This window comes from Chanos chanos, chromosome 4 (genome assembly GCF_902362185.1).
Source record: "Chanos chanos chromosome 4, fChaCha1.1, whole genome shotgun sequence".
In the NCBI taxonomy this organism is placed as follows: Eukaryota; Metazoa; Chordata; class Actinopteri; order Gonorynchiformes; family Chanidae; genus Chanos; species Chanos chanos.
In genome coordinates, this window is record NC_044498.1 from 10,561,420 (window position 1) to 10,576,684 (window position 15,265).

General features: G+C 39.4%; 1 protein-coding gene across 1 annotated transcript; it reads right to left on the reverse strand.

The window, feature by feature from the left end:
- Positions 1 to 8,739: 8,739 nt before the first annotated feature.
- On the reverse strand, positions 8,740 to 9,690 carry tmem121ab (transmembrane protein 121Ab). The gene has a single exon (XM_030772809.1). The coding sequence runs from the start codon at positions 9,688 to 9,690 to the stop codon at positions 8,740 to 8,742; it is 951 nt and encodes a 316-aa protein (XP_030628669.1).
- Positions 9,691 to 15,265: the final 5,575 nt, after the last annotated feature.

Consider the following 15,265-nt stretch of genomic DNA (forward strand, 5'->3'; position numbering starts at 1 on the left):
TAAAAACAAGCAAACAGTCCTTTGTCATTCAGATTCAATCAGTGCTTCCTTGTGTGTATGTGTGTGGTTGAGTGTGAAGAGGGCATCCCTATAGCTAAACTCTCATCTGTGATGGCCCAAAACCTTGAGCACAGCATCCAAGAGAACATTTGTCTGTGTCTGCAGTGCAAGATGGAACAACAAAACATGGCTCCTCAAACAGGGGGTATCTGTTGGGAGTCATCTCCACGACGACCACAACTCTCGTCAATTTACTAACCGGCAGCTACAAGTTACACTGCGACTGAGGGGTTTCTCCGTCGCGCAGACACGCCTGCGTGAGTCTGGTGGTTAAGGGCTGAGAAATGTAGTGATAAGTGGATCAAGTGTTGCTGTTAAAACACCACATCTGCTCTTATTTAAGGAGCTAACAGCATGTGCTAATATATGCAATCTCAATATGGGCACCACTCACAACCAAGGGGATTCTCAGAAGCCACTTTGATTAAAAAAAAAAAAAAAAAAGGCGAACCCTTCCACAGGATATTTTGTTCATTCAGCTTAGCGCAGACTACGAACTATCAGGAGTTTGCAATAAACTGACGATCTCAGCCACTAAGAGTTAAGGACCAGACGGGAATGATCTGGATGTGGATACTATGCAGGGAGGGTTAGCCTGTTCTGCCCAGGGCATTACTTTCAACCTCCTCTACCTGAAAGTACAGTGAGAGCCTCGATCTGGGACCCTAATGCATCACTTCTAGTGGTTCAACTGAAGAGGACCATTTTTCAGTCTCCTGTCGTGTGTGGATAGTTTGTGTAGACGGGGGTCAACTGAAATGAGAGACTTTTCTCAGACACTCCCATAAGCTGCTACCTGACTGCTAGGAAGTGACCACACAGATATTGCACAGGATGGTCAAAATTCCGCACACACTTTACCTAAAGTCCTATGTTTTTCTGTCCTCTATCAGTTCCCCTTCTCGACGCTGGCTTTAACCAGGCTGCCAACGCTCTGTTTCTTCGGGTCTTTACGTTGCATCTTGTAAGGGACTGGTATCCCATAGGAAATATAGAAGTGTTCTAGTGCCATTTTTTTGTTATCATTATTGATGTGCATCATGCTGATTTTTTTTCAGCTGTTATTTTTATTTGTACTTCTAGTTTGTTTTTTTTTTTTTTTTCTTTTTTAGAGCTTCTCCTTGAGAACTTTGATGTTTTTGAACTTTAAAGATGCCGTGTTTTCGCTTGGCTTTCAGGAGGTGTAACTCAGTTGAATTGGCAAAGGTTGCACATTTTGCTTGGGGTTTGTCTGTAATTTTCAGTGTGTGTGGGTCAAATCTGTGCCTGCATGTGTGGTCACATCCCCCCACCCCCCCATTTTCCAAGCCACACCCCCTCTAAGAGAGGGACAGCACAACTTGCCACGCTGCTCCCCTCTTTTATTGTGTTGAATTTCAACTTCTACACACTTGGTGTACTGTCTCACTGGCTATTGATTGCATATCTGTTTATTATCTCAAGATCACTTTTTAAACAAGTAGAATTTCCGATACCATAAATGTTGTAGCTCTGCATATAACAGATTTTATGGTACGTGTACAAAAAATAAACGCACACACTGAGAATGAGTATGGAACACTGAGGACGTGTATGTAATTCTGTTGAATGGAAGGTGACCCTATGCACTGTGAGCTCAACGTGATGTGGGTTTCATGTCAACAAAGAATAACGATAAAATGTGGTGATGAGTATTTAATGTAAAGTTAGTTACTATGAACCATAACTAAAGACATCTGTATTACTTATATGAATGTATTGTCTTGCTATAATGGACATATCCAGCCAATGCATTTTACTGTAAAGCAATAACATGAGAAAAAAAATATGGCAAAAGAATTCCTGTATATTTGTCATACAAATCCTTTGAACATGGGATTTAAAAAAAAAAAAAAAAGAAATAAATGATGCCATTTACACGGGTTTCCTAGTTTTTCTATGCTGTGATTTGTTGATTTGCTCTTTTTAGCTATGGAAGGCTCATCACAAAACAGTAATACTCTGATCTGTGAAATAATTTTAAAAAAAGCATATGAAAACTCAAGGTTTTACATCTTTCCAGTTTTTGTCTTCTATGCTTTACCACAGGCAAATCTCAGGGTGTCTTTGGGGCTTTGCTCCACAGGACTGAATGGGACAGAGTTTGGGGGGTCACACAAGCACAGACGTGAGATTGGTTTACACAGATTGTGAAGAGCTTTAGTTCAACTTCATAGAAAGGGACTCATAGATGCTGCTCTTGTGTAACCCATGTTTTGATCCTCCACAATAGATTCATAGTCTCTGTCTGCAAAAAAATCATAAAATTCATATGTGCGGTCACTGTTACAATGTACTATATTTCCAGTCATTTTGGGTATTGCCTTGTCTGAGACCTGTTTACATGACACAAACAAAGCAGGATTTCTTAACTAGGTAATATTAAGCTTAAACATATCAGTAGAAATCTGTCTTTTGGCTAAATGTTACCTGGCTCACAAAAATCCTCTCTCCCTACCCATGTCTAATCATGCATGACATGATTTAGTTAGCACTTGGATTGTTTACTACAAATAAGTCAAACTTGAGGCTGCTGACATTCTGTACTTGTCTCAAAGCTGAGCAATGTAAGGTCATTTGCTTTTTGTGTAAACTGAATTGTAAAGTTGTTCAGCATTGTTCATTTGTGCTCAGTCTTGCCCTTGTGCTCTGATGTTATTTTTTGTTTGATGAGGGAATAATACATCAGTAACCATGACCTGTTGACTCTGTGCTATATGCACGTTCCATGAAACTGTAAACAATAAGACCAATATTGAGACTGGTGTGAGTTCAGCTCTAACCAGGAGGTGGCACTTTAAGCTTAAAGTGAAATGTTGGGTGGGGAAAAAAACCAAAAACTTAGCCTCTCGTTTTTCAAGATACCCAATGTGCCATTTATGCATTTTAATACAGTTGCTATTTCAAAACATTTAGGATGAAATATCAGTATTCACCGTTTTTTGTGTGTGATTTGTCCAATTTATTTGTTTTATGTGGAGGTTTTGCTTTTCGTCAAAACTGTGAACGGTGTAACTTTGTGTGTCGGTGCCTTCACACGGTGCCTTTATCGCTCAGAAGCCGCTGGCTCTCCATATCAAAAGTCCCTAAGCCTTGGTTTTCTTAAGGTCCACTGGATCATCGCCAACCTGGGTCAAGGGTAAGGAAGGGAATGAAAGTGTCCAGTGTATGAAAGACCTTGAAGAATTGGGAAGACCAGTCACGTGCTCCCATCAAGGTGACGAGTTTTACAGATTCACACCGATTAACGGTCATTCATTTTTGACCAGTCTGTTTTTTTTTCTTTAGAGTTGTCAGCAGTGCTCCTTTACCCCACATACGTTATAAATTATGCAAGGGATCGACGATCTGGGCTAACACATTTTGAAAGTAATTATTGCAATAGCTATGTGGTGGATAGCGCGTGTCGTAACTATTTCCGACCTGCCTTACCCTGCGTTTTCTTGGTTCATTTCGCATAATGAGCTTTGCAACCGGTCACGACGCTAACAAGCTCATCTCCCATGTGTGGGTCAAATCGTGGCTGATGAGCTCCCCATGCCATGTCCTAACGAGCATCTTGTTAGAGTTTCGATAGGCTGCCACACCGCGGGAACGTCTTCGCGTCGTCTGTGAGTACAGTCAAACATAACCTCAAACATTATAAGTCTATATCCCATTATTCACTCCCTGCAGGTATCTTTGTTAAAACCCTGACTAACTGTGGCTGGGAGCAAATTGAACTTTTTTTCCATTGCTTGTTTCGTAAGGCCCTGATAAGACCTTGCATTATATCCGATTTCGGTGATCCGATCACAAGTGGTTTGCAGAGATGCTGCACAAGTTCCAAGCATGGTAACCTACTGTCTAATTGCTTTGCCTTCCTCTGTACCTTTGTTACATAGAATCTTCGGGTATTGAAATTATGGCAAAAAGTTCTTTGCCTACAGTACGTGGTTTTATGTTCAGTGTAGTGTTGGTGACTTTTAATGGCCTTTAGAATCTCCTCATGACTAGTTTAGTAACCAGACCACAAAATAAAGCTGTAAAGTGCCAGTGGTGATAACCCACTAAAATATAACTTTCAAAACAATTATTTTGTGTATTTATTTGTTTGTTTGTTTGCTCGTTTTAATGGATTTTTAAGTGTAGGGACAAAGCAATGTTACTCTATCTCCATGAATTCTTAATCACACAAATCGTTCTCTTTTGTGGAAAAGTTTCAGAGAAAATGTATTTGGACCAAATACTTTTGGGAAAATGTCTTTTTTTGGGGGGGGGGGGGGGGGGTGTCGAAGCAAACAAAACATGTCCAACTTTTGACAAAGTCTTTTTTTCCCCCCTTTTGTCTTTCCCTCACCACTGCCTAACACATAAAATGTGCTACTTTCCCGTTGAGCATTTCCTGAGGTAGACACTTAGTATTCAAAACTCATCTGAGGTCCGTAGTCTGCCTACCTCCTGATTGAGACAATTAAAATCATAGCAAGAACATGCTGGGTTTTTCATGCTAAATGTAAAAATCATCACTTGTCGTCATCATCAATGTAAGTTACCTTTTAATCAAATAGAAATCTGTATAACAAATTAAATCATGACTAGGGTAAAGGTTAGACAGTCAGTTTGGTAAAACCTTGCCCAGATATATCAAACATGAATATTCATAAACATCTCACCCTGAATTTCTGCAAGCTTGTCACATTAAGTAAGAAATAGTGAAAAAGTGTAAGGTACTGATCTACACGCACACGCACACGCACACACACGCACACACAATAGAGATGCTGAGGCAAATGTTCCATTTGTTAATTTGGGAAAACATGTCACTTTCTTCACATAAACTATACTTATTATAATGAGGGAGACAAGCTGGTGTCAGACATATTTATATGGACACCATTAATGACAGCACCAGCTGTTGCTCGACAAGACCAATAGCGACCCCTGTATATTCTTTGGAATGCAATGGAGGATAACAGTGTATATGTGTATGTGTGTGTATGTTTGTTTATATATATATATATATATATATACATATATATATATACATATATATATATATACACACACACACATACATACATATACATACATACATACATATATATATATATATATATATATACACTATGGTGATATCCAAAGTGATTAACTTCAAAATTTAGAACTATTTTATTAGTTGGTGTTTAAATTGAATTGGTGTAAATGACAGATTACAGGGCTCATGAGAAAGAGAGAACCTAACAGGTCTCTGTAGTTAGAAAGCTGCGAAAGGGCAAGTTCTGGACAGATGTAGTACATGCTGAGCATGCATAGCTGTGATTTGTAATGCTGAGGTTAAGGTACCTTGTCATATTAGTCATGGGTAGAATAAGAACATTAGTGTTGGAGTGTTTCCAAGACACACATTTGCTAGTGGACTATGGATTGAAGATATGTGACTCAAAGGGACTTTACCTTTTACTTTATATGAAATGCAATATGGGTCTGTCTGACTCTAATTAATAGAAATTGCTTTTTTCGATAGTGTGGTGCTCTATTGTAACTTCATCCATAATTCAGATGAAATGGTGCGCACTAATGTTAGTCCCCATCATTTTAAAGTAATTCTTCTTCTTTATGTAAGTGTGCTACTTTAGCCTGCTAGATCTTGTGTGCAGAGAGGCATTGCAGAGTTGAAAACTTTGAAGCATAAAAGGCGCGTGTGAAATCCTTGTGTATTACACAAGACGTCCACATAATTTCACTCTGGTGAAAGGGGAAGAATCAAGTCCCATACGAGTCTGTCAGTGTTTTGTTTTTGGTCTTTTTTTATTTTTATTATTTCTTTTTTTTTTTTTTACTTTGTGAGGTGCCATTACATCTGAGATTAGTGGATCTCATGATGTGGAAGCATGTGCATGTGCAGAAACATGCTGATGCTGATGATAAAGAAATGTGAGACTCAGGGGGATATGAATACACCACAGCACCTGACGGGAACCCTGTAAGCACGCTAAATCAAACTCACAGATTAGCTGAAAATGTGATGCCGAACATTATGCAGTAAAACTTGTGTAACTTATGCAGATAGACGCGTCGAGGTGATAAGTGTGTACATTATAACATGTCGTTGAAGCTTCAAATAATTTAACATACTGAACATACTCTGTCATAAACCTTAATCTTATGACTGGAAGTAATTAGTTCACCAACTGTCAACATAGGATAAAACCTGACACAGACAGTTTGGAAACTTACAGGGAAAAAATAGAATGGAAAGCATGAACTGATTAATCATATTTCTCATATGAGTCCTGCTTTGATTGACAGCTGATTCAGACAGGTTTTGAAAGCAATATATTTAAAATGTAAGAATCTAGGCAGCGCACTTTATCCTGTTATCGCTGTGCAGACCTGCATATTGAGAGGTGGTAATTACCCTCTATTCAAGGGATGTCTGTTTTGGATGTAAGGTAAATGTTGAGGATATGGTTATAGAATCAAAAGGACATTCTCTGTACCCTAAGCAAAGCTTCTAAAACAAAATCAAAATATGACATGATTGTTAAGGAACCTCATAAAACTAAAATTAATGTACTTATAATGTCTTCGTGAGTAGGACTGATCAATATTAATTCAAATATTTTATGAATGTACATGTCTAATCCACTCTTTAATCATAAAGAATTAACCATCTCAATTTTAACTGGCTGGCAGACATATAAAAGCTCGAATTTATGGTGATCAGTTCCTCAAATGGTGTTTGATATCAATCCATTTCTCGATTGGATGTCTTGCAGTATTAAAATGTAAGACCTCTAGAGGGCACTGTTTTAATCAGCAATTCTGGGGAGAAGGTTATTTACATATAAATGGATGTGCAGTTTGACAGGCTGATCAGGGCAGCAGTGGGAACTGCTCACTGATTAGGGCATGTGCAATGGAGTACTTGGTAAAGCAGCAGAGTAGAGAAAGAAGTCCAGTCAGCAAACAGGCTAAAGGAGGTTAGTCAACACCCCAACCTGCCTCGCTTTTGTGCATGTGGCACTGAATTAATGTTGTCGAAATTGAATATTTCAGGAAGTTATGGATGCCAAATAAATCACAGGGAGAGAAAAAAGTGCTTTCACGACCCTATTTCATGTGGAAGGGGCACACAATTAATTTCCTGATGCACCAGCGTGGTGATTTACGAATGAATCTCTGGCTGTGTGGGCCTGAGTAAGGTGAGCTCCTGCTGATGTGGCTACAGGTAATTTATTCTATTCTCACATTTGCCTTTTACCTCTTCTGCTTTCTGCGCTCCTCTGCCGACATGATTTATTCAAACATTAGTGACATTCGCTGCTATTTACTCTTACGCGAGCACCCTGTGTGGGAGAGGGGCTCAAACAGGAACGCCCAGATACAAAGAAACCATATTAGATATATCAGAAAGCGTCATCTGTCCTTGCACAGATTTGGCTTTATTTAAGAATAGCATACAGTTGAAATGAAAGGAATTTCAACATGTGCCCTGACTGTCTCTTTCTCTCTCCTTTAAAGCATAATACAGAAGGCCCCCGGATCCTTCCATTTTTTATTGAAACACTGTATCTGCCAACATAAAAGGTAAAAAACAAAAAAAACAAAACAACAACACAGGGAATAATAATAGTAATAATAATAATAATAATAGTAATTTGTTTTTACATTGTTCCTTGTAACAAGAGACTCTGCAAGTGCATTCACTGTCAAGGCTTTTATGAGAGGGAATGTACAGTAATGTTTAATATTTTGTGTTTCTCTTGACCAATTTTACCTACACCAATCCACATATTCTTCTCCAAACAAGCAAACACATATAACAAACACCCATCTAGTGCACAGTCACACATTCACACATATGCTTTCATACAACACACCTTTCTCTCTCTCTCTCTCTCTCTCTCTCTCTCTCTCTCTCTCTCTCACACACACACACACACACAGATATATACTGACAAGACAATGCTGATCTCTGGGGCTTCCCTCCAACATTTGGTCATAAAATATGAGCAGTCATCTCCAAGAAGGTTGCTCTCTCTATACAATGAAATATCCAAGAACCTCTGCGTTTGCTGACCTCACACTCTCAACTCACTACCATCCCAGAGTCCTTTTACCGCCCAAGAGGCAGCTAAGGGAGACTAATGTCTTCTGTCAAATGGACCACAAAGGAAAATACACACAACGGACCGTGGAAAAGTGGCATTACAAAAAATCCTCAGCTTTTGTCAGGCATGAAAAATGTCCTGATGACATAGCTGCTATCAGTTGACTGCTGCAGAAAGAGGCTCTCTTTCAATGGCAATGTTCATCAATCCATTACCAACAGCATATTTAAAACCATCTCTGACAAAAAAAGACAACAATTTAAAAATGTTTTTACTCCTTGAGCACACATCTTGATAGATTAGTCTGTTTTGTCTCATATTTTGGAGTTGATGTGTGACTTAATAGAATTAAAAACAAATGCATATTTTCCTCAGTCAAGCTATCCTTCAAACTTAATCCAGCAAGCATCTCCTTCTCAAATCACAAGCCAAAACAGGTCATGGTCAGCTAGCTTATAGTAGTCATATATTCCAGTGTATCCAACACCATAGTTTTAACTTGTAGCATTGTCCAAATTTGATGAAAAACAAGCCTAAAATGGATTGGTACTGGTCAGTGCTATGGTCATGTGTCAATAATCTCTTGCACTGGTGTGGGTTCATGTGGCAGGCTTGTGGCATTGGGCAGGGCTTGGCCGTGTCCTACTGAGTTTGGCTGGATCTCCAGTGCAATCCCAGTTGCATTCTCGCGTGCTGGAAACTCGCGAGATTGCTTTCGGTACTCCAGAAAGGTACAGGCTTTTGTTGCTATTGCCACCACGTTTTTGCCCACAAAAATGGTTGAGACCCGGCTGTCCTGGAATAGTACCATGTTGACTCCACGGATGAGGATGGTGACCACGTTGATGGTGACAAGGCTGAGCACCGGATAGAGCATCATCTTTTGTGGCGACACATGTTCTCCCTGCACGCTGATTTCACTCAGCGACACGCAGGGAAGGATCAGCAACAAGATGTAGCAGTAGAAGAACATCAGGCCTTCTGCCCAGATGGGCAAGCCTGTCCGCTGGGGCTCCCAGAGGTTTGCTTGGATGTCAAGGAGGTCCAGAAGATCCAGTGCCACCCAGAAGAGTCTCCCTCGCATGTCCTCTTTCTTCCGGAAGGTTCTAACATATTCCATGCTGTCTAGAGCCACTAGGACCAGGTAGAGACCCGGCACACAAATTGACAGCAGCAATGTTAGGGCTTTCCGAGCCACTGTCTCCAGGCTCTTGCGGTCAGCTTTGCAATTCTGGAAGATGAAGTAAAGCTTGATCTCCAGCACAAAGATGTAGAGAAACCAGAGGATCATAGCGTAGCCTCGTCGGGCGGTCCGCACCTCGGCACCTACCCACACGGCCACATAACGGAGAACTATAAGGAAGCATACATCCCCCACCAGGACGATGATGCATACGCCAATCTTGCGTGGGCCTTGATTCTGCTCCACCAGGTAGGCGTCCATAAAGGCCATGCTGGTCATGATCACAATGGTGGTGAGACACACGTGCCGTTTGTCCGGTGGTGGCAACACCATGGCGAAGGCCACCACCGCTTACTCTGATTCAATGCTATGTCGTCCCTTTTGTGTTGGCTTGTGTTCTTTTGTGGTCAGCTGTATTTTTTTAATCTGCCTTATTCCAGTTATTTATTTTTATTATACCACTTGTCTTTGTCCTAGTTGTATAACTGGTCATGTCAAATGGGTTCTCTCTTTCTGAGCCTCAATTACTTAATGGTATACCAAGTGCAAATGAGGCTTTTATTACTAATCCTCGTGTATGTATTTGAAATGTGCTCTAGTCATTAATCTTTACGGCCATAAAGTGGACAAAGGCAAAGGCGAGCTCTAGGATGAGCTCCTTGCATTTCTTTGAGAGTCTATTTCCAGTTTTAAAAAAGTCGTCACCGTGAAATGAATAACGGGGGACAGAAGTGAAAAGGAGCCTCCAACTGTTCGTTTCTTTTTTCTTTTTCTTTTTTCTTTCTTTTTTTTTGTATCAGTTTGAATTAGTGTAAATGGCTGTGCGTACTGTGAGGGTCCAGGCCTTAACTGCTTTGCAATGGAAATCTTGCTAGAAGAGGCAAAGGTGATGCTAGGATCATTGTCTGGTCCTGGCAGGTGTTCCTTCTCAGACAGAGTGAATGGAGAAAGACTCTTCTCGTTACTCAGTTAAATTCCATTGATCCCGGAGCTCCAAGCCAGGCAAAGCTCAGCACCCATAATCGAGACTGCATTTATGATAATGCTGACGGTAGGTGACTGGGAAAACTCAGAGATAGTGCTAGGCATTTAAGGTGTCTGTCAGTGTGATTTTGTGGGACCTCTGGCGAACTCTGCTGTCTGAGAGCGGGTTGTCTGTGAGTGAGAAAGGGAATATGAAAGATGGGTAAGGGCTAAATCTGCATGTTTATCTACAAGAAAACTGTGTATGTTTGGAGTTCTTACTAGTAGAGGGTGACTCTATGATAGCAGGTGAATGTGAGGCTTGTAAGATAAAGCAGTGCAGCAGGTTTTCAGTGTATGCACATGTGGGTATACAGATTCTATGAGGTATTGCACTGCAGTAAACACTGGACAATTGGCTCTGCAGAACCTGAGCCCTGCAGCCATTAATCATTCAGACACTGGATCAGTGGCTCCAGGGACCCAGAGTTTGTCCACAGCTCCCCAAGGGAGAGTTCCTTTTTCTGGGATCCAGTTGCATCCTCACCCCTTCTTGTGGCTTCTCCATCCTGAAAGAGCGAGAGAAGAAAGAAACCTGTCAGCACAAAAGCCAATAATAACTTACAGCTTGTTGCCAGAGGCCCACAATGCATCCGGACCTGCCACAATGTCAGCATTGTTTAAAGCTTTATGACAAAAGCATGGGAAAACTCATTGTAAGGCCATGTTTTAGGCTGTCATCTGATTGCTGCTTATGAAATAGAGTGTGTCACTTGTCTTGGGGCTCATTAGCCTGGTCTGACACACATTGTGTTAAGAGGCATCTTTATTTTCTGCTTTGAAATGACTAATACACATAAAAGATTAGCAGAAACAATACATTGGTTGGTAGTTGTACAGCTCTTCATGACAGCACTTGTATATATTATTTAAGGCTTGAAATAGTTGTTTATGTTTCTTAATCTCAGTTGTTCTTAAAAATGCTCTTTTACTTGTACAAAAAATGTATAGGGCAGGCAAACATTTCAGTTTGTTAGAGAAAATTTTATGATCTGCATTGTATTTGGCTAATTTTGACATATTGCTTAGCTTAGTCATGTAACCATCAATGCTGTCTCTGAAGGCAAAAAAGGATCTGTGAAAGTTTCTGCCTTTTACTTATTTCTTCTCTATTCACCTCATGTTTGGCCTTTTTGGAGAAATGAAACTGAAAAAAATATCCTGTCCAATATGCTAGCTTACTCCTGTTTTTTTTGTGCCTTGTGTAATAGTGGTCTTACACAACATCCCCTCATATTCACCATTTAGAGTGGTTTTATGCAACGGCTGTTTGTGCCATGAAATGTAAGTGAATTTCTCTCAGCTGCAGCTTTAGACAACTGAGACAAAAGATAGATCCTCAAAAAAGAATGAACTCTTTGCATGTTGATCACAGCTGTAAGAAGTATACATTCAAATGTTGTTACAGGCAATAATATATATATTTTTTTTAATAGCAATGCAGTTAAGTAAAACGAACTTAAATATAGAGGAATGACAAACTCAGATAGTCCATGGTGTGATATTATTATCCACTGCCAAATTCCAAGAATAACTAGTTCCCCTTGGTATGGTCACATGAATTTTGGAGGTGTAGTGCCCCTTTTAGATGTTTAAGATAAATACATCACATTCACTGCGCTAATCTACTATTATACATACTCATTACAGAACCCTCTAACATGGAGCAAAGGTGTACTGCACAAAAGCCAATTTATTATAAGGATAGTATTTGAATGTATATTCCTGTCATGCCTGGTCCTGTTTTGTAATTTATTACATGACTGGTAATTTAGTGACATAGTTTGAGGCATCCAGGTTAATTTCTATGCATCATTGCCTCAAGCCAATACAAGTTGCAATGCATAAATTGCAACTTCCTTCGAGCAGATGATCTCCAGACATCCTGCTGATCACTGACATTTATTGCGTTCTTTTAATTAAAATCCAACCACTTATTTTCTTCTAATTGTTTTCCTTTCCTTTGAAGCTCTGCCATTTGATTATAATTTGCAAAGACAGATTCCTGATGATATTATGTTATTTTTCAAATGCTCTGGAGAGGAGTTTTACATTATTCATTTGAAGGCTGTATCTGACTTACCAATACTCCATGTGTTTAACCTTTAATTATTTCAAGGAGTTATATTATGTATTACTAGGTGTACTCTTAATTGTATTGTATTAGGTTTAATTACTTCATACCTCAACTAAATAATGAATAATTAAATTGTTTGGATTTGGATTATTTATGTAGACTGTCTTTTCTGGCAGCCCATCTGATTTCTCACATCTAGTAAACTCCAAAATCTCAGCTCTCTATGTTAATGATCAGCCAAGCTGAAGTCAGTAATGCCAGATTTCAGGTTCAGCTTTCTCCTTTTGGCTCCGTAGGGCCAATTGTTAAGAATTCGTGGATATGTTTTTAGACAGCTGAGCTATGGACATTGCACCCTTATTGACACCAGAATCTGCTTTTGGCCAAACACTATTCCTCACAGGCCTGAAAATCTTATGTTGGTAAACACGCTTTATATTTAATATGTTTGGAGTCCAAAATAATTTCAACACAGTAATCCTTCAGTTGCTCTCATTTTTGGCACATTAAAACAAGCTGACCCATTTGGGAGTATATAAAATAACCCCATACATATTTCACACATTTTTACAATTACATGGTAGAGCAGAAATATATTTGAAAAATTGTTGGTGTATCAGATGGAGATATTATGTTAAAATGAAAGCCTGGAATCATTATACAAATTTAAGAGCAAAGTTAGCTCAATCCTGATAACTTTTTTTTTTCTCTTTTTTTTTGAAAAATCATTATGACTGAAAATAAAATAGCTGAACTTAGCAGTGGCAGCTCAACTCCTACTCCCACACATTCATTTGCGCTTATTCAAATTAAACTGAGGTGTGTGCACGTTACAGTGCACTCCTGAGCAATGATGCATGATAGAACATTGGCATTAATTATAGCTTGGATAGCAGAAGGATATAAGAAAAAAAACCCCCCGAATTTTCCTAAGAGTCAGCTATTGCAAGTTCTTCAATGGAAGGAAATGCCCACCCCCACCCACACACACACACCTAACATTCACAGTTTATCATTCTGTAAATTTATACAACCATTCTTTTCTTTCGCCTCAGTCTGTGTGAAATTTAGCTGTGTTATATAACTCAGAAGAAACCTTTGACCTGTACGTGTACACTGACAGCTAAAGGTATTTTCACAGAGCTTCTGCTATGATGGCTGTTTGGGGAAGTTCCATCGTTAAAATAAAGACGGTGCTATTTATTTGGAGACAGGGAAGGAACCAGAAGGAGAAACAGAGTGATTAAAACCCCCTCTGGCTTGAAAGACTTTTTACTTCCCATGTGTAGGTCGATTAGATAGAATTATATGCTTTATCTTGATACATCTTTTACATTAATCATGCAAGCTGAAATTTCCGTCGAGCTATGCTTGAAGGTCCATTAAGACAGACCTGTTTAATATTCACACTAAGTTGTGCTTGACTTAGTTGGATTGTCAAGGTCACAAGGAGGGCTAATCAAGATGCTAGGCTGATATTTCTGACATTTAACACAAATAACACAGGCAAAACGCTCAGTGCTGACAGTGGGACTCTGCTACAATGGATCCTTAAATCAACCACCACATCAAAATATTACTGTGACAAAAGGCAGTGCTAAGAGAATAAAACAGCAGATATTCCTTTAATGGGGTTGAATTGTTTTCTTCAGTAAAAATTTCACCTTACACTCATACTGTCAGCTCCAAATCCAACAAGAATTTAGTTATGTCAGGTTTCATTAGGATGGGGAGGAGCTGACGGATTTGAGACATAAATCGCATTACTGCGCTTCTCCTTTCCCTCAGGCTGTAACATGTGCTCTAGAACAAAGTGATTTCCACTGAAATATCTCTCCTCTGTACATAAAATATCAGGATGGAAATTAATCTCCACCGACACTATGTTCATATACTGCTGACCAGTTCAGTTTTCTATGTCCATGCCCTGCCCTTCTGAGTTTGTTGATCAGAGAGAGACGCCCTTGTGTTCTGTGTCACGTCGCAGGACAGAAAATGGAAATTTATCCTCCCAGGGCTTCGACCAGTCATTGGATGAGAAATTGTATTTGTAGAGCTATTCCTCTGGTGTGTTTCTGTTCTGTTTTACCGACTTTGTCTTTACCGCCGCTCACGGTTAGGGCCGGGGCGATGTTCGGGTGCTTGTTCGTTGGCCTCGCAGTCATGTTTAATGTTATTCAGTAAAGCACTTCTTCACTCCTGGAATAAGATGGGCTAAAATACACAGTCCCAGCCTGAGGCAAACCTAAGGCAATTCCTAATGCTTTTGTATGCACATATAGTCTTACCCTCTGTGAAAATACACTGAAAACCCTTCCGCTTCCAAAGCACGTATGAGTTTGTATTTGACACGAACATGCTTAATTTGAAGGTACAGGAATAACTGACAATTCCAGAGTGTTCCTGCCAATAGAAATGATCTTCAGTCAATGAAAATACAACCATTCAAAATATAACACCTATCACCTATATTGAGTCGGTAAAAAAAAATATAGCAACAAAAATCTGGTCATCAATAATAAACCAGTAATAATAAATCAGTAATACATTTACACAGAATGTGAACTTACATGAATATTTTACAATGAATCCCATCACTGCCTGTTGATATGGAAGCTATGAAAGTATGCAATTACAGCAGAATGATCATTAAACTTTTTTTTTGGAATTTACTGGAACAGAAAGCTTTCTGAGTCGTCAAAAAGAAAGCATGTTGGCACAATGAACATTGTGTATTCAGGCACCATGTTCATCTTTGCATTACTTTCAAAGTACTGAGGGATTCAAATCTATTATGCTAATCAAGAC

Excerpts from the sequence above, each read along its gene's own strand:
- tmem121ab (XM_030772809.1), bottom strand. The coding sequence starts at position 9,690 with ATGGTGTTGCCACCACCGGACAAACGGCACGTGTGTCTCACCACCATT.